The 22,500-nt window shown below is 44.7% G+C and overlaps 1 protein-coding gene across 1 annotated transcript in view; it reads left to right on the forward strand.

The window, feature by feature from the left end:
* cacna1ab (calcium channel, voltage-dependent, P/Q type, alpha 1A subunit, b) overlaps nt 1–22,500 on the forward strand; it is a gene marked incomplete at its 3' end in the record, with an annotated part of 234,655 nt that overhangs the window by 206,046 nt on the left and 6,109 nt on the right. Inside the window, exons 39-45 of the mRNA XM_079498401.1 lie at nt 3,139–3,244; nt 5,367–5,474; nt 7,402–7,505; nt 11,896–12,020; nt 12,467–12,608; nt 17,331–17,444; nt 21,835–21,870. Coding sequence (XP_079354527.1) covers nt 3,139–3,244; nt 5,367–5,474; nt 7,402–7,505; nt 11,896–12,020; nt 12,467–12,608; nt 17,331–17,444; nt 21,835–21,870 — 735 coding nt within the window. The remainder of the gene's footprint in view (nt 1–3,138; nt 3,245–5,366; nt 5,475–7,401; nt 7,506–11,895; nt 12,021–12,466; nt 12,609–17,330; nt 17,445–21,834; nt 21,871–22,500) is intronic.

A 22,500-nucleotide genomic window follows, 5' to 3' on the forward strand; every position in this document is an offset into this window, starting at 1 on the left:
TTCGTGTTGGGTTCTTGTACACAGCGAGCCTGCAGAATCTCTGGCTGCCTGTGAGTCACAGACTGGCAACGTAAAGACTCGGTTGAGCTCCTCAGAACTCCCTTTTTTTGTCCTGTGGTTCCTTCCGTCTTCTGTCTACACCTCCCCCCGCCCTGCTCCCCTCTCTCTCTCTCTCTCTCTCTCTCTCTCCCTTTCTCTCTCTCTGTCAAATGTGTCAATGCAGTTCTAGTTGGAACGTTCGACTCCCCATCTTTCTACATCTCTCCTCCACCTCATCTGTCTTCTCTCTCTCTCTCACTCTCTCTCTCTCTCTCTCTCTCTCTCTCACATTCTTGCGGATCCTTCTCATTCGCTCATCTCTCTGTGGTTTCTCCACCCTCTCTCGGTCTCCTCTTTGTGCCTCAGTGATCATTGTCCCTCCATGTTCCACCCATAACACCACAGCACTGCCTCCATCCATCCATCCCGCTGTCTCTCTGTCTATCAGCTACTTTTTCCCTCTTCTGTTCTCTTCCCCCCCTCTCTCTCTCTCCAGCCTGTCTGACAAACAGGCCTATTGTATATAATGCGTCGGTCATTGAAGAATCGTAACGTTTACCGATAAAGCTTCATGAAAAATCCTTTTAAAAGACAGTTGAGGTGATAAATCCCCCTATGTTGTCTGTCAGCTTGGAGAGGTCGGACATTTTTAACTTTGGTTCCCTTGACACTGAGCCCTTCCAAATGTCCAGTAGTCAAGTATGTGGAAACGCTGTTTCTTTTTTTGTTGTTGTTTTTTGGGATACTAGGCTGCATTCTCATTGGAAAGTATTAGGTTTGACAGACGTGGTGAGAAGAGACGACTCCGTTTTCAACTTGGCCTTTTCTCAGTGGACTTTTTGTCAGTGTCGTTTTAGTGTTGTGTCTTTTTCTCTTGTCTTGTACTGTAATATACTCTACCTTCCCCTTTCTACCTAAACACACTTCCTGCCTCTCACTGTTGCTCCCTTGCTCTCTTTCTTTCTTTCTTTCTTTCTTTCTTTCTTTCTTTCTTTCTTTCTTTCTTTCTTTCTTTCTTTCTTTCTTTCTTTCTCCTGTTATACCACGCGCTCTTGTTATTTATTTTTTTGCTCTTTCAGTGTTGTCACAATTCTCATTCTCACCCTCCCCTTTTTATCTGTAACCGCATCTCATAATCTGCCTTTTAGAGCCACCTAGTCTTAACTGAAAACTAACAGCTTAGACCCCGCCCACAGAGTGGGCTAAAAAAAGAACTAAACAAAAACTCAATAAATAAACATCACTCATACTTTTTGATCTTCACCTTCTCTGATTCTTCTTCTTCTTTCAGGGAATGTCACACTTGTCAGTCCTCTCTAACTCCCCCCCCCCTCCCCTTTAGACACAGCACCCGTTTTGCATCGAGAGAGATCTTGCCTTGACACGCACCCATCGTGTTTAAATCCAGACATTTTTCCAAATAGTACCATCACTGGCACATTTGACTTTGAACACAAAGTCAGACGCCAAGTGAGATAACACTGTACTATCAGCAAGCAATCAATCGAACAAATCAAACAAACAAAAAGATATAAGAAACGCATCGAATAGAATACATCTATCGATCGTTTTAATCTGAATGAGGATACTCTCTGTCCGCGGATGCACGGCTGCTTGTATTTTGGCAAGGGAGGGGGTAGCGGGCTGGCGGGGTTGGTGGAGGGGAGCTGGGTAGGGTGGTGTGTGTGGGGGGGTGAAATAAGCATGCTGCATGTCCGTTTGTCTGGGACTTATAAGGGACGTTACGGCGGTATTGCACGCAATCCCCAGATTCTGTGTTGCATGGCTACAGATGATGACATCATGCCTGCCTGCCGAGAGCCGTGGATGTTGGCTGTTGCCGTTCGCCTGCCACGCCACTTGTCTGGCATGCCCGACACTAGAACTCTCTCTCACACACACACACACAAGCATGACAAAACTCACTATATGCCGTGCTTGCCTTTCCGTGAGTGCCCAACGCTCATGTTCATATAGGTAAACTCAATGGATGCCAACTGGCTGGGATGGGAACAAACAAGCCGTTTAAATGGCTTGATTTGTTCTATCTGCGAGTTCCGCCATTGGATTTACCTTGTAGAGTTATATATACAGACAGGGAACCTCCACACCAGGTATAGGGGGAGCTCTATAGCAGATGCCTCGGTAACAAAACAAAACATGCCAGTCTCCTCAAAAATGGCAAGGATTGTCCCAGTGATACTGTTATTGTTCTTCTCCAGTCGATCTATTCTGTTCGTCAAAAGGACTCCAATTAAGAGTAGCGTACTTAATTGGAGTTATGTGTGTTAAGTGGGTTGGGGGTGGGTTGGGGGGAATGGTGTATGTGTGCGATATACTGTATGTGTGTCACGACTACGATGTGTGAATGAGCTTCATTCACACATTTTAGGGAACATGGGCACAGGTTGGGGTCGGAGGCCGCACAGCCTCCGATTGTTCTTCCTTGTGGTTCTCGGCTCTCAAGCCCCGATTCATACTTAGTCGCACGACGGTGTCCCGCGGCAAGAATAGCCGACCCTCAAGGTCACGTTGTGAGCTTGTATGGTCTGCTATTCTAATGCTGCTCTTCTCGGCGCGCGACACCAGCGTACGACGGAGCATAAATTAGGGTTCACGGTTGCTTAGTAGCAAATGCCCCCCCTCCCCCCGTTTGGATAGCTGTGCTGTATGGTAGAGTATCACTGGCGAGCAGGAGACTTGGGGAAATGAAAATGCTTGCACATACATGCACCAATCAAATGTTAGGAGGGACTTTAGGACACTCATGAGCGTGCTCGGTAGGCCTTCAATCAGGAGTGCGTTCTCAGCCTATACGCTTTCGCCTCAAGCCAAATTGACAACAGAGCTTGGCACAGAAAGACGTTTTTGCTTTGTCTTTCTATTATCCTAGACGGACTGGAAATCTTTAAAAAAAAATTACTCAACTAATGAGAACATCGGACAGAGCCCAGCTAACTGGCTGTTGTCTATGGAGCTCTCTCGACAACCCCTCCCCCCACCCCCCCCCTTCCTTTTACCTTCCTGGAGGTTCAGACACACCCCTTTACCCTGGACACGCCCCTTTCTCATCCTCTCATCCTGACTGGCTCTCCACAGAGGCTGCTGCGTATGGATCTGCCCGTTGCCGACGACAACACGGTGCATTTTAACTCCACCCTCATGGCGCTGATCAGAACAGCACTGGATATAAAGATCGCCAAGGGTATGCCTGTTACCTTCACTTCTCTGTCTCTGTCTCTCTCTCTCTCTCTCTCTCTCTCTCTCTGCCTCCATATGCATATCAGCGATTCAACAACCTTTAGGCCATGAAGTTATTGCAAGTGGGGCCCCAAATAATTGACAAAACAAGGTTTTATTGATAATATAACATTAGTGTTATAATAAAATAAAGTAAATGTCATGGAATGTTTTCTTTCAAACCTTGAACAATGTGTTTTCATTGTGATACCGATTAATAGGAACTTAAAGACATTCTGCCTTAGTTCCATTAGATCCAAGCCGGAACACCGTCAATTGATCATTAAAATAAACATGCTCTGAGAAATGCACAATGCCTTAGCATGGCAGCCATGTTAACCAGTCATGGTGGGTGGGCTGCAAACATCTTACACATTGGTGAGGAATTACACTCCTCACCAATGAGGAGTTAGTAGTGATGGGGGAGTAATCGACGAACACATCGGTATCGGCCCATATTGGCCTTAAACCAATGTATAATGGTAATCGGTATCGGTAAAATAATATATAGGTTTTAGCAGATATTTTATTTTATAATAATTATGTTGAAAAATAAATGTAAAAAAAGCCTGAAAAAGCCTTTTGTGATGATGAAGGCTGCAAATTATATCAGTGTTTTCTAGGGGAGCTTTCAAAAGAGTCAACAAGTTGGAACATTAAAAATAAATACTGGCTGTTTATGTTGGGATATGGGCCAAGATTTCAATAATGGTGCTTCCCTAGTTTATGTTGGGATATGGGCCAACATTTCAATAATGGTGCATCCCTAGTTTTGGAATAAAGATGCTGTTAGTGTTTATAAGCCTTTTTTTCAGAATGGCCAAACTTATTATATTTTTTTAATACAGAATGAGATCATATCGACATTGGTTATTGGTTATATCGGTTATCGGCCATAACAGCAATTAATTATATCATGTATCGGATAAAATGTCTCATCGGTACATCCCTCACATAACCGGTCACATATTATACAGTACGGCTTGTCCGCTAGTTACGTCCACTTTCATCATAAGCCTTAATGAATATAGTAACCGCAAGTTTTTATTTAGCTCCTAACATCATCGTGACCTGAGCCCCAATTCCAAGAAAAACGCAGCTAAAGCTCGCTGCCATTACAGGAGTCTATGCAGCGGCCATCTTACTGTACCACAGGCAAATACACAGAGCCATCTTACTGTACCACAGGCAAATACACAGAGCCATCTTACTGTACCACAGGCAAATACACAGAGCCATCTTACTGTACCACAGGCAAATACACAGAGCCATCTTACTGTACCACAGGCAAATACACAGAGCCATCTTGCTGTACCACAGGCAAATACACAGAGCCAAGTGTTGCCTAGCTACGTGGAACACTACTATACGGTTAATATATAAAAGAGGCTATTCATAAGCCACTATAAAGACCACAGAATGTAAATATACGCCTATGGCTCAAAAGCGTTGGATTTGATAGGACGTAAATATACGCTTATGGCACGGTGGGTGGGCCGGTGGGTGGGCCGCAAACAGGATTCATTCAAGTGGGCCCCGGTCCAGAACAGGTGGGATCCACTGATGTACATATCTTTCCTGTCTACTTCCCTGAACTGTCTTTTATCACTTTGTCTCTATTGGACTCATTCTCTCTCGTTCTCTTTCTCTCACTTTCAGTTTTAATGCTTAATATTATGCAAATTGCCTCCGACTAATGAAAGCAAATACCTGTTTTGTTGTTTTTGTCGTTGTGTCTGTTCCATGTGTGGATGTCTCAATTATGTTTCTGTGGGATTTTGTGCCTATGTTTGGTCTGTACCGTGTGTGTGTGTGTGTGTGTGTGTGTGTGTGTGTGTGTGTGTGTGTGTGTGTGTGTGTGTGTGTGTGTGTGTGTGTGTGTGTGTGTGTGTGTGTGTGTGTGTGCGCGTGTGCGTGCACGTGTACGTGTACGTTTTTGCACAACATCTTTTGTTGTGCACATATGCATGGTTCCCATACATGCATATGTGTGTGTGGGATGTGCGTGTTGTTTGTTTGTGGCTATGTGTTTGTGTGGTGCTTGCACACACCTGGCTGCTGGCGACCACCTGGGCGGCGCCACACAGGCGGTGCAGACAAGCATCAGATGGACGCAGAGCTGAGGAAAGAGATGATGGCCATTTGGCCCAACCTCTCCCAGAAGACACTAGACCTGCTGGTCACTCCGCATAAGTGTAAGTTGCAGCAAGAGAAAGAACGGTGGTGTAAGCGTGCGTGTTAGATGTGTCCAATCACCAACTCACCAAGAGGACAGCTTCTTCCAGTCGATGTTACCCACTGCTCTGCATCTCCTGAACAGGTTGCCATGACAACACAACATGCACATGATACAGTACATGTACGAACAACACACACACACACACACACACACACACACACACACACACACACACACACACACACACACACACACACACACACACACACACACACACACACCGTAGTCCTGGTGTCAGGGGGTGCCTGCTATAGAAGATCCTCTATAGAAGTCTTTTCACTACAGGAAAATAAATAAATGAACAAGCTACAGTTATTATGTACTTATATGATGATATTCACTAGTGTTACTATTTATTAGCTGAGCATGTTAAGAATTAGGTTGACATACTGGATAACAAAATGCATGACAGCTGTAAGAGTATGTCAAAATGCATGACAGCTGTAAGAGTATGTCAAAATGCATGACAGCTGTAAGAGTATGTCAAAATGCATGACAGCTGTAAGAGTATGTATAGATAAGATAACAGTGATAGAAGTATCAGATATGTTGTCATATCGTATCACTTGGTAATAAGAAAAATAACAAATAAGATATTGCATTTCCATATCTGAATTAATTCTACGTAATTATCGGTATAGCAGTTTTCATGCCGGGCAACTGGTAGCCATGCCACTTTGAAAAGGACACCACTTGATTGAGAGTTAGTCAGTTATATGTCTATGTTTTTCTTTTGTTTTAGTTTTTTTGGACGGTGAAAACAAAGCTCAATGTTTTTTCTGATCTTAAATGTTTAAATGTTTCATCCAAACTCTGGGGATACTTATCTGGAGTTTTTAGAAAAACATTGAGCTGCTGTTTGCCTGTTTTCTTAGTGAGGTGGCTACCTACTCCACAGTAGACACACCTGTATCAAGATTGCAGATTGAATAAGGGTTACGTTAGGATTTAAGGACAATATAATATAGGATAATAGGATTGACGACTGCCTGTGAAAAGACTACCTGCTCTGTTGTTGTTGTTGTTGTTGTTGTTGTTGTTGTTGTCTACAATAGAGTGTCGCAGTCCCGCCCCCTCGAGAGACCTGGAAAATAAATCCCCGTTCATTTTCCTCATAGACTTTTCAGAAAGTATTTATTTAAAGACGTTTACGCCGCGGACAAAGCCAACTCTTGTCGTGACAAATCATGACAACAAACACAATTTTTCGGGCCAAACAAAGAATTAGAAAGTAGAAAAAAACGGCAGGTTACAACACTTTTTTTGTTTTTCTTCTTATAATAATTGTAATTATTTGTTTGGTCCAAAATATTGTGTTTGTTGTCATGATTTGTCACGACAAGAGTTGGCTTCATACGACGCTTAAAAGGTCTTTAAATAAATACGTTTTAAAAAGTCTATGGGAAAAATGCATTGGGATTAATTTCCTGGGCCTGCGACGCTCTATAACGTACAGTGTTGTAAAGTCCTATTTGTCTGTTCTACACCGGTGAGCAAGGTTGATTGTGTTCCTTCCTGCCTGTTTGTTTTTTGAGTGGAGATGGTATGATCTCAAATTAATATAAAAATAAAACATATACAGTATATATATATAGGGTGTGAACAGCTTGAACAAAATGAGAAAACTTCTCGGGAGACCTTCTGATTTCATTACGTAGAATTTTGGTTACTTTTTTGGAAGCAGGAACTCGACTCTGCTCTAGGTGTAAACAGTGTTGTTATTGTTGTTGTTGTGTTATTGTGAATCTGTGTGTGTGTATAATGTGTATGTGCATGACGCATGACGTGTGTCTCTCGTCCCCCACTCCCATGATGTCCTCCCACGGCTCAGGGTCCCATCACGCTCGGGTCTAATCTCGCAGGGTAACTTGTCATTTTCTCAGCAGCCACAGACTTGACGGTGGGCAAAATCTACGCGGCCATGATGATCATGGAATACTACCGACAGAGCAAGACCAAAAGGCTGCAGGCCCTACGAGAGGAACAGGTACCGACTAGAAGCCCCCCGCACTCCCAAAACCAGAGAAATCCCCCAAATACAGATCAGTGTTCCTGCAAATAAAGCCCACCTCACAGTCGCAGCCCTCTGTCCACTTAAACGGCTTCCTCCTTAAGGGCTCATTAGAGTGTTTTTTTTTGTTTTTTTTTCAATCGCATCCCAAGACTTACTGGTTTTGCGGAAACACACACATCAAAATCCTCAGGGTTAGTTAGTTCACAGGTCCATTTGGTTGGATGTGTACAGAGTCAGAGTTACAAATGGATGAATTAACACTGAGGATGTTACTGTGTACCCCCTGTATATAGTCGGCCCTTTTCAGCATGTCGGCCCTTTTCAGCATGATAATAATAATAAAAGCTCTGAGTCCTTGTATCCTGCGCCAGGTTGCACCCTAGCCTATCCTTATTCCTTTTAGCATGCTGGCTAAGGTTTGCAACAAGCTCTGGGCTGGTTTCCTCTACAGTTAGCCTACTCTGCTGCTGGCTAGCACTACGTTATTAAGCTACCTGCTGCACCTCTCTGTGATGGTCTAAAAATGACCATGATGAGGAGGATGGATTAGGTTTGGTACATTTTTTGTTGTTTTTGATGATGCTCTGCCTCTGACAAAATGTTGATGATAACACATGGCATATACCTTTGTTTTGCTGTATGTCAATGCACTTCCCTCAGTAACAAGGAATGCTTTCTGGAGATGCACTTTGCTCCTGCTGTCCCTGTGGAAACACTTCTTCTCCATTCACTTAACACTCACCAGCCGCGCCTGAAACCTCATCCAACTTTCTTTTTTTTCTTTTTTGTGTGGATCTACCGCTTTGGACCAAACGTCCAAAGCTGCCCTGTGGAAAGAGGGGCTAGCAATAAAGTAACGTTTTTTGCAGGGTCAGGGAGTGTGTTAGTGAATGGAGAGTATATCATGTGGCGGATTTTGTTTGTTTTGTTTTTGTACACACCCCCGTACACCCCTGCAAATATAAGTTGGTATGATCCCGAATGCAGCCATACCATTGGACTGACTGGACAATTCCACACAGGCTCGCTCAACATCAGCAGCCCAGCTGTGCACCCAGGACCACCCTGTCTGTCTGTCTGTCTGTCTGTCTGTCTGTCTGTCTGTCTGTCTGTCTGTCTGTCTGTCTGTCTGTCTGTCTGTCTGTCTGTCTGTCTGTCTGTCTGTCTGTCTGTCTGTCTGTCTGTCTGTCTGTCTCTGTCTGTCTGTCTGTTGTCTGTCTGTCTGTCTGTCTGTCTGTCTGTCTCTGTCTGTCTGTCTGTCTGTCTCTGTCTGTCTGTCTGTCTGTCTGTCTGTCTGTCTGTCTCTGTCTGTCTGTCTGTCTGTCTGTCTGTCTGTCTGTCTGTCTGTCTGTCTGTCTGTCTGTCTGTCTGTCTGTCTGTCTGTCTGTCTGTCTGTCTGTCTGTCTGTCCGTCTGTCCGTCTGTCCGTCCGCCTCAGTGTTTGCAGTGCCTCCCCACATGTTCTTAAATCCCTATTATGTTGTGTCAACCGCTGCTTAAAGCCCTACCCTACCTAGGTCAAATCCAGAGTGGTAATTTAACTCCCAAATTACCCAAAAGGTCAATTTTTTCCACTTTGAAACTCTTGGGTTTAATGAACACTCCGGATTTTACTGCTTACAGTACATCCTCAACCCTACCTTTTTTTTTCAAATCCTCAATCTCCCTTTCGTTAGTTTTTTCATGAACTGTAAACGTCGCGTCATGTCTTCATGTCAAGTGTTCGTATTGCTGTAGTGAATGTCTTCTTTGGCTGTCTATCTGTGTTTGTGTCTCTTACCGTTTCTTGTCTTCTCTCTGTCCAATTTCTAGCTGTTACTCTCTAGTTGTTTTTTTGTTCTGCTTTGTTTCGTTTTCTTCCGTCTCCACATTGTTTCTTGTGATCCGTCGGCGGCGGCTGTCCGTTGTTTCCATGTTGCGTGTCCTCCTCCCGTCCGCGTCCCACCCTCTGACCATGTCCCTCCCTACGTCCCTCCAGGAGGAGGAGGCGGGACCTTGACCTATCAACCCTGCCCCCTGATTGGTCATTCCAGGTTGATTGTCACCACCAAAGTTGCTCTAACCAAGAACCCTTCTTCTCTCTCCCGTCTGTGTATTCATATACCTCTCTCTGTCTGTCCTCTGGTGTGTGTTGTGTGGTTCGTTGGTGGTGGTGGTGGTATGTTGAGTGGAGGTTCCTGTGGCCAGTATGTGGCATCTTTTGTGTATTCAGTTATAATCCTCTTCTACTGGTCCTTTTTACTGAAACAAAATGCCCAGATTGGATTGGAATGTCCTCCAATGAACCAACCTATAGTCAATGTAAAGTTTGCAACGATAACCCATCTGTGTGTGTACGTGTCTAAAGTGTGAATAGTGAATTTCCCCAGAAGACATCATAGCCAGCACACCCAACGCCACAGGACTGTTCAGAGAGACTTAAGCCACTCCTCCCCACTTGACACTTTTGGGGGTTAGGGTGTTTTGCTCTGCCCACCAGGGATGTGTGTCAGGGGAGGAGTGGCCACGGGGGCTGTTTCTAATGTAAACAGAGTCCAGACCCATTCCCCGTTCATTTTTAATATGAGCATTTAGCCGTTAGCCTCACTCTCTAGGCTATGGATGGACGTGACACAAGTCGTTTGGCAGTCATTTATTGTTGCTGGCATTTTCCCCAGCCCCAGTGTGGAAAAGCCTCCATCCACTTCCAAGAGTACTCCAATGCCCAGGATGCCTTGGGAGGGGAGCTGCTTGATGTCCTTACTCGTCTGATGAGAAGAGAAAGTAGAAGTTGCTCCTTTAATAGCACTGGTCCGGGGTCAGATTGACACTCCCCTCAAGATGGCACTGTTCACAATATGTCTCTGAGTTCCACTGAGCAGGCTTCCATTGTTAGCCTAACATACAGCGATTCCCAACCTGTGAGATTCCCACTGATGGACCATGGCTCTCTCTCTCTCTCTCTCTCTCTCTCTCTCTCTCCACACACACACACACACACACACACACACACACACACACACACACACACACACACACACACACACACACACACACACACACACACACACACACACACACACACACACACTGCAGTGGTTCCATTGATCCAAGCTGGAAATACAATCGATCAGGGGTTATCAATATGTCAAAAGACGTGGATGTTCTTTTTTACACACCATTATAATGTTCTTATTTTGATCATAAGATCACTCATTTACTATGACACTATGGCGTATTAGGAGTCCAACTAGTACTAGTGGTTCTCAAATGATTTATTTGCAAGGACACCCTTATTCGATCACTCTCAGAGTTACAGACCTGTTATGGTCATTCAGGGCTAGCTGACCCACAAGCCAGCTGACCCCTGCAAATCGATTGATTGATCATTAAAAGAAACATGCTCTGAAAATGCATGCGGTGGGTCACAGATGGGTGGGTCACACATTAAGACTGTATAGATTTTCAAGTGGGCCCTGCGGGTCCAGACAACGTTGGGAACCAACAGGCTTAAACAATAGAGAGAAAATAATGTTCATCCCCATTAATAAGTGAGTGGGCGTGTCAATCAGATTGTGGACCATGATTTAAGGACAAACTTTACCTCAAATACCACACAGGTAGAAGTTATCTTGTTATACAGATCTGGCATCGGTTGTGTTCTTCCTGATTCTTAACTCTGAGCCCCAGCTTTGTTATATTCAGTGCTGGAAAAAAAGTACTCACATTTTTTAACTATAAGTGAAAGTCTGGTAGTCAACATTTACTTGAGTAAAAGTACAAATGTATTGGCATCAAAATATACTATTTAAGTTATCAAAAGTAAAAGTACTCATGATGCAGTGTGTACATTTTAATATTTACAATTTTTGAAAATTACAGATCTACAAGACGTATCGCAGTCACCAAAAAAAAATATATATATATATTATTTAAGGCTTCATGGGGTGTGTAATTGATAGAAAATAAGTCCCTTTTTAAGGCGAACTACTCCTTTAAAATGTGTCACCGTGTTTCCAGCGTGGATCTGCTTATTATTAGCCCATTTTACCAAAAAACACAAAAAGTAGATCAGCCCGAAAGCGGCGATAGATCTATGAAGTACTGCTTCCACCACTGCTCCTGAATACCAACATTCTAGTAGATCTCTTTGGGGTTCAGGTTGGAGACCTAGCCGATCCCAGATCAGAAGGCAAAGAACTTTACCTTGGGGATGGACGCCCACAAAGCCATGTGCTTGACGATGGCGCCCCCGAGTGGGTGCATGTTGCGGGTGCATCCTTTGCGTGTGTGTTTGTGTGTGCGTGCGTGTGTTGTTGTCTCCCCATCATCCCTTTGAATGTGCCTGATGCCAGCCTGCAGGCCATGTTGTATATCTCACACAGAACCGAACGCCATTAATGTTTCAGCGCATGGAACCCTCCGACGGAGGGGGCACGGAGGGACCCCCCGAGGGCCAGGGCCTCAACGGGGTCCCCAGTACCCAGCCTGACAACATCAACAACGCCATGTGAGTATTAGACTTTCATTCAAATGAACCCTTTTCATTTGAAACGTCTTGTTTTGCTTAGTTTCTTTTGTAACCCCTTTTTTAACTACTTAAAGCTATATTATGACCTGGCAGGATTACAGGGAGATTATAGCCTGTGCAGTTTTGTGCAGCTTGTATTGCTGTATTGTTGTATTGTGCTTTCTGCTTTGGCAATGTAAACGTATGTTTTCTCATGCCAATAAAGCCTTTTGAATTGAATTGAATTGAATTGAATTGAAACAAGCTACATGTGCTTGTTTGCGTGTAAACCTCTGATGGTGTGTGTGTGTGTGTGTGTGTGTGTGTGTGTGTGTGTGTGTGTGTGTGTGTGTGTGTGTGTGTGTGTGTGTGTGCGCCTGCCTGCCTGCCTGCGTGCGTGCGTGCGTGCGTGCGTGCGTGCGTGCGTGCGTGCGTGCGTGCCCCAGACCTCCAGAGGATGGTGGTGGTATGACAGAGAGTCAGTCCTGGGTGACAGCCAAAGCCCAGGAGATGTTTCAGAAGACGGGCAACTGGAGCCCCGATAGACCCTACCCGGACGATCTCCATGACAACCGCCACAACGCCCAGGTACGGCAAAACAATGCAGGCTCACACGCACGCACGCACTCACGCACGCACGCACGCACGCACGCACGCACGCACGCACGCACACACACACACACACACACACACACACACACACACACACACACACACACACACACACACACTTTGGCTTGGCATCGCTTCTATAGGGCGAGACGGTCCAACCAGACTGCTTGCGGCTGAACTGATTCTCTGAGGAATGTGCCCCCTCACACCCCCACCCCACATTAACTCACTCAAACCCTCCAGTCTTGGTGAAAATATGGCCCTCAGTTGCAACTGTACTTGTCTTGGACTGCTTTCTGTCCGTCTACACACCCAAACCCCAAAAGTCGCCAAAAGATCGCCAATCTACAAGCTCGTTGTGGTATTGTAGATCTGCTATGTTTGGGCTGGGTCTGGACTCTGGAATGGATCTGCGTCTTTATGTTTTTTCATCAATCACCAATCCTGCCCCGGCGGTGTTGCAGACGTGTCTGATTGATCAATAAATAATGTGACTTTGAACAGTATGCCACACCGGTCTGCTCTCCTCTCTGTGAGGGGAGTGATGGTGTCTGCTGGAGAGAATACCGCCAACATGCTGTCCTTTTCATTTCAACAAGAGGCGGCTCTAATTAGAGGAGAAATCCACATCCTCATTACTGACACCAAGCTGTCAAGCTACTGGAGTGGAGACACGACACGCTTCCCCGGAGTGTCTCTCCGGAGCGAGTTTCCCCCACGTTGATTTCTTTTCAGTGTAAGAACTACAGGTGCTGCTCTCTCTCTCTCTCTCTCTCTCTCTCTCTCTCTCTCTCTCTCTCTCTCTCGCCCGCCCTACACCTTGGAACCATTCATGGACTCATTTCTATAGACTCAAACCACTTCCCTGAGCGAGCAAGCGTGCGAGCAAGCGTGCACGCCACACACACACACACACACACACACACACACACACACACACACACACACACACACACACACACACACACACACACACACACACACACACACACGCACACACACACACTCCATTTGAATGTCCCTGCTCCCTAGCCCCTCATCTCAATTTTCAAACATCAAACGCCAGCTAGTAAGTGCATCTTGCACACACAGTAAAAGATGCACCATGTAAGGTTTGTTTTGGCAGAAAACAGACGTAACATCGACTCGTAACCACATGAAACCCTGGCGTCCCTATACTCGACATGTCATAATACGTATCGTATAGGTGAACATTATCTTTGGCGAAGAGATTCGGTTTAGAGTGGCGATTTCGAACCAATACAGACTGATTCTGCTTATGAACCTGTGGGCCATGGGGGGCCATGGGGGGCCATGTGGGGGTATTGCAAGAGGGCCCCCAAAACTTTGAGAATACACTTACGGTACATTAATATTGAGTGGTCATCATGCTGCAGATAAATTAGAACTTAGATTATACTATGTTAGTTCCATGTTGATCGAAGCCATAGCACAATCGATTGAGGGGGTTCCAGGGGGTCCCCCATGAAGATTTTATGATAACTGCTGCTGCTATAGATATGGCCTCATCTATTGATGTGATCGTTCTTGGCATTTGACCGCACCCGCATGCCCACTTAATGAGTATACACAATAGAATCCGCAAATACACCAGAATCCGCAAATACACCAGTGCAACAACAACAACACACACACGTCGTCGTTCATATTTCATACATTAATCTATTGCTGCTAACGAAGATGGGACCGACAGGAAAGAAGTTCGTTCAAAGTAATCGTTTTAAGAGGTGCACCGCGAGGCGACCGTCATGTATCAAGCATTTATATCTCGCTAGCTGTAAATGTGGCCTCCTCTACCTTTGTAACAGGGTGTATAATTGTAATTCAGTCTGAATGCTCTCAGTTTTGGATGCATCATGAATTGTAGGCCTATTAAATAAATTATTACGCATATATACACGTGCGCGTATACACATGTGCATGTGTGTGCATGGGATGGAATAATCATAGTCTATGGAATAATCATAGTCTTTATGAAAACCTAGACTACACCACTGCATGCTCATTTATACTGTACTGTGTGAGACAAACCATAACTCATAGCTTATAGCTCATAGCACATAGTCCTGGGCATGTACAGCAGAGAGTTATGAGCCATAAGCCATGGTGCATAAATTAGACTGAAAGCAGAGGCAGCCGTGCCCAAGGCTGGATAACGAGGACAGCGACCAATGGCGGTTGTTCATTTGTTTATCACATACCCATAGCCTTATTTATTCACAAAGACAACCAGAATATTGTTAAGGGACAAAAGGCAGGTGCGCTTCCTCTGGATCCCTTGTTGTTTAGGCAGTGGGTGCTCAACTATAAATATAACTAGGTTCAAGATACCGCCAAAGTGGAAAATGTGTCACTCTGGATACAAGACTGGCTCAGATAAACATTCTTATTTAAGTATTAAGTGTTAAAGAACCACTTTTCAACCTATCTTCATATAATAGGTCCTCACTAATAATCATGAAACAATGGCGGAATTTTTTTCTACTCGGTCTGTGTCTCATAGGAGGGCTGTGGGCAGTTCAGAAACCGTCTTCCAGTGACATCATCGATGGGGAATACAAGCTAATAGAAACTGCAGGCTTTCTAGTCCTGAAAAGTTGCAATGCAAAAATGGAAGCCATCGTTCTCACGATAATGAAAATCGAAACATTTTTGTAAATAAAATCTGCCTAATGATGATGACTGGAAGACGGTTTCTAAACTGCCCACAGCCCTCCTATGAGACACAGACTGAGTAGAAGAAAATCGTGCCATTTTATCATGATTATTAGTGAGGACCTATTATATGAAGATAGGTTGAAAAGTGGTGAAGTGGTCCTTTAAGTGTCACTATCCAGTCTTGCGTCCTTCATTTTGGAGTGCCGCTTCGGCTTTTTCCACTAACACTTCAATAATAGTTCCAAACAGTGTCATAGCTCATTTTGCATCACAAACACATGAGTAAAGTACACTTTATTTGTATAGCACCTTTCATGACATGAAATGCATCTCAAAGTGCTTTACACTGCAGTTAAAAACAGCAAAAATAAAGCATGAGTACTTTATAGAAAAAGCTAAAAGAATTGAACAACAAAGCAAAAAAGAAAAGAAAAGCATAAAACAACATTAGCAAAAAATGCAGTGAATCAAGGAAAAAGCAGTGAAGACATGAATAACAACAGATGAAATACAAGAGATTTAAAAAAGGAACTAAAAGCAAGAGCTTTAGGCTGTGTTTTAAAGCTATCTACAGAGGCGGCCTGTCTTAGGTGTACTGGGAGTGTATTCCAAGCCGTCAGCAGAATGCTGCTTCACCAGGATTTTTATTTGCCATTTTCGGTACTTGGAGGATGGAGCAGGTCAACACTAGAAGAGCTGAAACGACATGCCTCAAAATAGGGACGCCAGGTTGAAAGTGGAGAGGCATGCAGTGTGGTGGCACGTGGACCGCCGGGGAAACATTAGCTTGTGACTTCCAGTGGGTACAGGCACACTGTCGCGTCAAGAGGAAACATTAGCTTGTGACTTCCAGTGGGTACAGGCACACTGTCGCGTCAAGAGGAAACATTAGCTTGTGACTTCCAGTGGGTACAGGCACACTGTCGCGTCAAGAGGAAACATTAGCTTGTGACTTCCAGTGGGTACAGGCACACTGTCGCGTCAAGAGGCGGCAAGAAAAAGCTCTTCCTGGGTTTTAAACACCTGGTGGATGGAAGTTACGCTAGTGCGCGGCTTCAACTTGTAGTGTCGGCAAAGCGTTTCTGTTTTCTTTTTTGCCGACGTCACAAGTTGAGGCCGTGCACGAGCGTCCTTTCCATCCACCAGGTGTTTAAAACCAGGAAGAGCTTTTTCTAGACTAGGCGTTTCTTGCTGCCTCTTGCCTCTGTCTACCCAGTCAGCTGCTGTATCACCCTCGCACTCCTTTTATCACCCCTCACCCCAGGACCTATAAAGACACTCCTCTTATCACCCCTCACCCCAGGACCAATAAAGACACTCCTCTTATCACCCCTCACCCCAGGACCAATAAAGACACTCCTCTTATCACCCCAGGACCAATAAAGACACTCCTCTTATCACCCCTCACCCCAGGACCAATAAAGACACTCCTCTTATCACCCCTCACCCCAGGACCAATAAAGACAGGGTATGTGAGAAAAATATAGCTGTTGTCGGGCGGATGGGCTGTATGTCCTAAATTGTTTCATACTTTTCAGAAAAAGAAAAGAAGAATGATATAATGTTATAATTTATTTAGTCACGAGCTCTTGTTAATACTTCTCATTGGTTAAATATAATTTATAAAACCCCACCGACAGACTTAACAACTTCATTGACATATTTTTGAAATATGCAGAAACAAGATTTCTTCCCGACAGCAACGATATGTACGTACATCTAATCTCTCTCCTCCAAACTTTTTAATAGCTCATGATGACCCCAAAAAGAAATTATACATTTGCCCAGGATCCAAACTAGTGAAAATAGCAGATCTACAAGCTCACAATGTGTCGTTTCATGCCACGTTGTGAGCTTGTAGATCGATTTTCACTACTTCTTCAACATCTAATTTATGGAATGTCTTAGCATAGATGGTGAAACCCCCCATCCCCCCACCCCCTTTTGAGTCACGCCCCGCACCCCGCAGCAGCTGGTACGGACGGTGGTCACGGCCTCGCCTCTCATTGTGTTTTGCAGACGGTAGAAATGAGAGAGATGGGGCGGGACGGGTACTCCGACACGGAGCCCTATCACCCAATGGATGGGCAGGGGCGGACCCTCTCTATGCCCCGCCTCTCGGCAGACAACCAAGTGAGCACCTTCATCCCACCCCTTCACCACCCCGCACCCCCCACCCTCCACCCCCACCTCCTCCAACCCTGTGCCTTTTAGCAAAGACAGGACTGCTGACCCGAATTTAAAGAGTCTCGCCTTTGCGTCCAAGCAGTTTTGATTTTGACAGTGAATTTTGATTCCGTTTTCGTCATATTTTAGTCATCTGAATTGTTATGGTTTGAGGCTAGTTTTTGTCGACTAAATATCATTAGATTTTATACATAAAATGACTTGTCTTTTAGTCGTACTGGATCTCTTCTCCACTAGTCCCTCTGTAACATTTTAGTCTAGTTTTTATTTGTTGACGAAATTCTCAATATATTTACTAGTTTTAGTCATCATAGCTTAGTTTTTCGGAGTCCGGCGTACACAATACATAATTCCTTTCTGTACCTTATTCTGGCAACACAGTAGCTGCATAAGCCAACAGAACAGCCAACCCTTTTTCAACCCGGTTCAGAAGGGCTTCCTGAACCCCAAAAAATGAAAAATTAAAACTGATTCCTTGAGACACACATAATGGGTATTTCGGGGCGTATAATTGCAACAACCACCGATCTTGAGCTAAATGAAAACGGCCCGCAAAATATTCGAAACTTTACGCGATTCTGCCAATAATCCTATTCTTTGAAGCACACACAGGGTGCTTCCAGACAGTGGAGTCACGAAGATGCCAAAAGCCACGAGTGGCAGGCGTCTCTTCCAGGTTTTTAGACAGCTGGTGGATGGAAATGAAGCTCCACCCACATGACAACTTGCAGCGTCGGCCAGGAAACCGGAAACTCTTTGCAGACGCTGCAAATTGCTGCGTGGGTGGAGCTTCATTTCCATCCACCAGCTGTCTTAAAAACCCAGAACAGCTCGCGGCTTTTGGCATCTTCGTGACTCCACTGTCTAGAAGCAGTGATCCAGGGTTTTGCGGGGTCAAACAAGGAATCACTGTCTAGAAGCAGTGATCCAGGGTTTTGCGGGGTCAAACAAGGAATCACTGTCTAGAAGCAGTGATCCAGGGTTTTGCAGGGTCAAACAAGGAATCACGCAACGTTGATTCCCTTCCCCTATTCGCTCATACTAGGACATGACGCATGTGTCGGCAGAAGAATGACAGACAAATACGTCAATACGTAGCCTCGTTCCATACAACTGTCCTGTGTGTTCTTCTAAACGCCAGACCCACATATCATTTAGGATTTGTCATTTAGATGTGTTTATGGGCACAGAGGGGAATGGAGGACGGCTCATGAGACTATAATTCTTTTTCACTGCTGGAAGAGTGGCGCCTTCCTTTGGTCGAATGCGGAAGCAAAACTAAAGATATCCACGCCCATCCACCTTCAACGTCTGACCAATTTCTTACAAATCACAATTAGTAATTTTGGCTAGTCCGAACGCCCTGAATGATATCATAGCACTGTGCTGTGCAACCCGCCAAACCAAACTGTTCTGCTGGAGTATGCTTTGGGTTCATGCCTCTGAGTGACACTTATTTCCCTCACTCTCAAGCATGTCCTGATGAATGGTACGTTAGTAGTGAAGATTAGGCATAGTTGTTTTTGTGATGTTAAAGTTAAGGTTAAGGTCTATTTTAGGCATAGTTTTTGTGAGATTAAGTTTTAGGGTTAAAGTCTAATTTATAGCCATATTTTTTGTGAGATTAAGGTTAGGGTTAAATTAAGGTTAGGGTTAGGCATATTGCAAAAACATAAGGAAGAAGTTCGAACACAAGGAAGGAAACACAACCAATCACAGCGACTACTGGCCAGTCACATGGTCTTGCCAGAATGAGGGTGCAGAAAGGATTTAAGGAATAGTGCGTATCATACCATATGCTTAAAGGAATAGTGCGTATCATACCATATGCTTACGTATCATTTCTTTTAACAATAACTCATCACTGATGGCATATGTGTGTTTTAATATTTGACGTGTTTTACAGTTATGCATATATCCACAATGGTATTTGTTTAAAAGACTACTACCAAGACTACTACTTTCCAGTGTAGTTTTAGTCAAATATTTATGTAAACATATTTTGCATTTGAATATATTTACAAAGTGAATACCTTTAAAAATGGCTGACGGTTGAATTCATAACATTTTGGCATTTTTCTTAACAAAGTCTGCACATTGTCTCTGTCGCGTGGAAACCGACCAAAAACATTTGCTAGTTTTGTGTGACGCCGTGGTGTGATCAACTCATTTACGAAAATAACAAAAAAAGTTAAAATATGGCGATAAGTGGTTTCTGCTCGACAGCAATGATATGAGTGTAGCGATGATCGGCTCGTACTTCACAGCTAGGGGGCAAGGAGACTTTTGACATTCACTGACCTCTGTCCTCTCCACCCGTCCATCCATCCATCCATCCCTCCCTCCCTCCCTCCCTCCCTCCCCTCCCCTATCCACCCATCCATCCATCCATCCATCCCTCCCTCCCTCCATCCCTCCCTCCCCTCCCCTATCCATCCCTGAGCCTCTGACCCACCACTTCCTACAAGCCATGTATAGAAATGATGCATGCTAATGCTAACTTCAGATGTACTATGGTTAGCATGTAAACCGTGGGTGAGAGTGCCGTCTGGATATGTCTTGTCTTTTAGATGTGGCCATCCTCCTCCATTGCCATTCAATCCTTGGTGTGTCTGTCCTGTGCTGTGTGTCACTGTGGCCTCCAGCTGCTTCATGTCTAGTTTATTGCTCGTTGCACGGCGGCGGTGCTCACGGAAAAGACGTTCGTCGTTTCCGCCGAGCGACGCTGTCTGGCGACGGAAATATGATGCAGTTGAAGCCGAATGCAGTACTAGGAAGGGACACGAATACAAACAAATATAATAATATGTGTTATGTTCTGTCATGGTTCGCCAAATCCACTGTTGGCTTATTAGCATACACATGCGTGTGTGTGTGTGTGTGTGTGTGTGTGTGTGTGTGTGTGTGTGTGTGTGTGTGTGTGTGTGTGTGTGTGTGTGTGTGTGTGTGTGTGTGTGTGTGTGTGTGTGTGGTTTTTGAGTGAAGCGGTCGGGTGGAAACCTTGTATGTTAATTTAACCACTTTCAATTGCACGTGAAAATATCAGATCTACAAGCTTATTCTTGCTTACTTTTGGGTGAGGGTGTTAATTTATTCATTCGGAGATAGGATGTTTCTGCCCGACGACAGCAACGACATGATGTCATTTCAAAAGACAGCAGAAGGCCAGGTGTTTTTTTTCTCCAATCCCAGACTTCCCAGTAACCAAGTTTACTTAGTTTAAAGACGGAATGAGCTAGAAAATATAGATTTTCTTCCAACTCTAAAAACACTGAGGGCTAAAGAGGGCTACATATAATTATTATGATTCGTATTTAAGAGTGGATGTTCTTTTATTTCCAGCATTTTGCATTGCTTTACTTGGGATTAACTTTTCATTGCTTTAAAGTGAACTGAGTACAGCCTTAATTGAGGCCAGGGCTGTCCGATATGTTCATAAGCAGTCATGTTCATGAAAATAGAGTTATAGCCTTCAGAAAGAGGTTGCTGGTTGCTTTAAGTAGGACATTATTATTGGAAAGAATTGAAAACGTGTCCATGAACGTGTGTGTGTGTGTGTGTGTGTGTGTGTGTGTGTGTGTGTGTGTGTGTGTGTGTGTGTGTGTGTGTGTGTGTGTGTGTGTGTGTGTGTGTGTGTGTGTGTGTGTGTGTGTGTGTCTTTGTGTGTTTCCACACGCTGTTATACTCACTGTCTTTCTAACACTGCTCTGCCCTATACAGAGTGCACACGCTGCCGCGGTAAGTGCGTGCGTGCGTGTGTGTGTGGCTGGCTGCGTGTGCACAGGTTCGCGTGCGCATGTGTCCATGTTATATATTGTCCTCGGCGTGTCTCGTGTGGCCTCTTCACCCACGTCTCCCCTATTTGTGTGCTCTAATAACTTTGTTCTCTCCCTCTCTCTCTCTCTCTCTCTCTCTCTATCTCCTTTTCATCCTCGCTTTCCCCCTTCTGTCCCCTCCCTCCTCTTTTCATCTCTCCATCCCTCCCTCCCTTCCTCCATTTCTCTGTCCACATTCTCCTAATTCCATTCATCTATAATCTCACCTCAATCCTTTTCACATTCCTTCTGTTCATCTCTCTCTCTCTCTCTCTCTCTCTCTCTCTCTCTCTCTCTCTCTCTCTCTCTCTCTCTCTCTCTCTCTCTCTCTCTCTCTCTCTCTCTCTCTCTCCCCCCTTTACGGGACCGGGTGGCTTTGCCGCGCTGGGCGTCCGCTGTGTGTTTGCGTGCGTGTGTGTTTTGCTCTTCCCTTTTGTGTGTGCACTCTGCGTGCGTGTGTGCGCGCGTGTCATGCTACACCACTCTGCTCTGCACACTATGTGTGTGTGCCTGCTCTGCAGCGGAGAAGACACAGACATCGTGGCAATAACCTCAGTGTATGTACCTCTCTCTCTCTGTTTCTCTCTCTCTATCTCTCTCTGTCTGTCTCTCTCTGTCTCTCGCCCTCTCGATTTCTGTTTCTGTGTCTCTGTCATGCTGTCTGTCTGTCTGTCTGTCTGTCTGTCTGTCTGTCTGTCTGTCTGTCTGTCTGTCTGTCTGTCTGTCTGTCTGTCTGTCCCGAAATCCAAAACAGGATGCTATCATCTGTCCGTCATTTCCATTCACAAGTTTTGAATTGAACTTTTCATTTCCAATGTTTTGCTAAGCAGCAAGTATGCTTAGATGATTTTGATTCATATTCAGATACATTTGTAAAGACAAAACGGAAGCGGGGAGGAGGCGTCACATCCACTTTATCGCTTGAATCGTTTCCAGAGCTTCTTTATGCTCCAGACTGTATGATTGTGCGAGGCAACAGTCTGGCTTGCGAGACTAGTGAACGATAGAAAGACAGCGTGTCAATCCAAATCATATTTTCGTTCAGCACATGGCTGTTCAGCATGTTTACAGAGCCTTGTGGCTCATCAGTGTGGATACTCATAGCATCAATCTATAGAACTCTTGTTGTGGACAGCCCTTTAGGCTTGCAGAACAACCTTATTTGCAGCATTAAAGTTGCACTATAC

Source organism: Electrona antarctica, assembly GCF_951216825.1.
Source record: "Electrona antarctica genome assembly, chromosome: 4".
Lineage (NCBI taxonomy): Eukaryota > Metazoa > Chordata > Actinopteri > Myctophiformes > Myctophidae > Electrona > Electrona antarctica.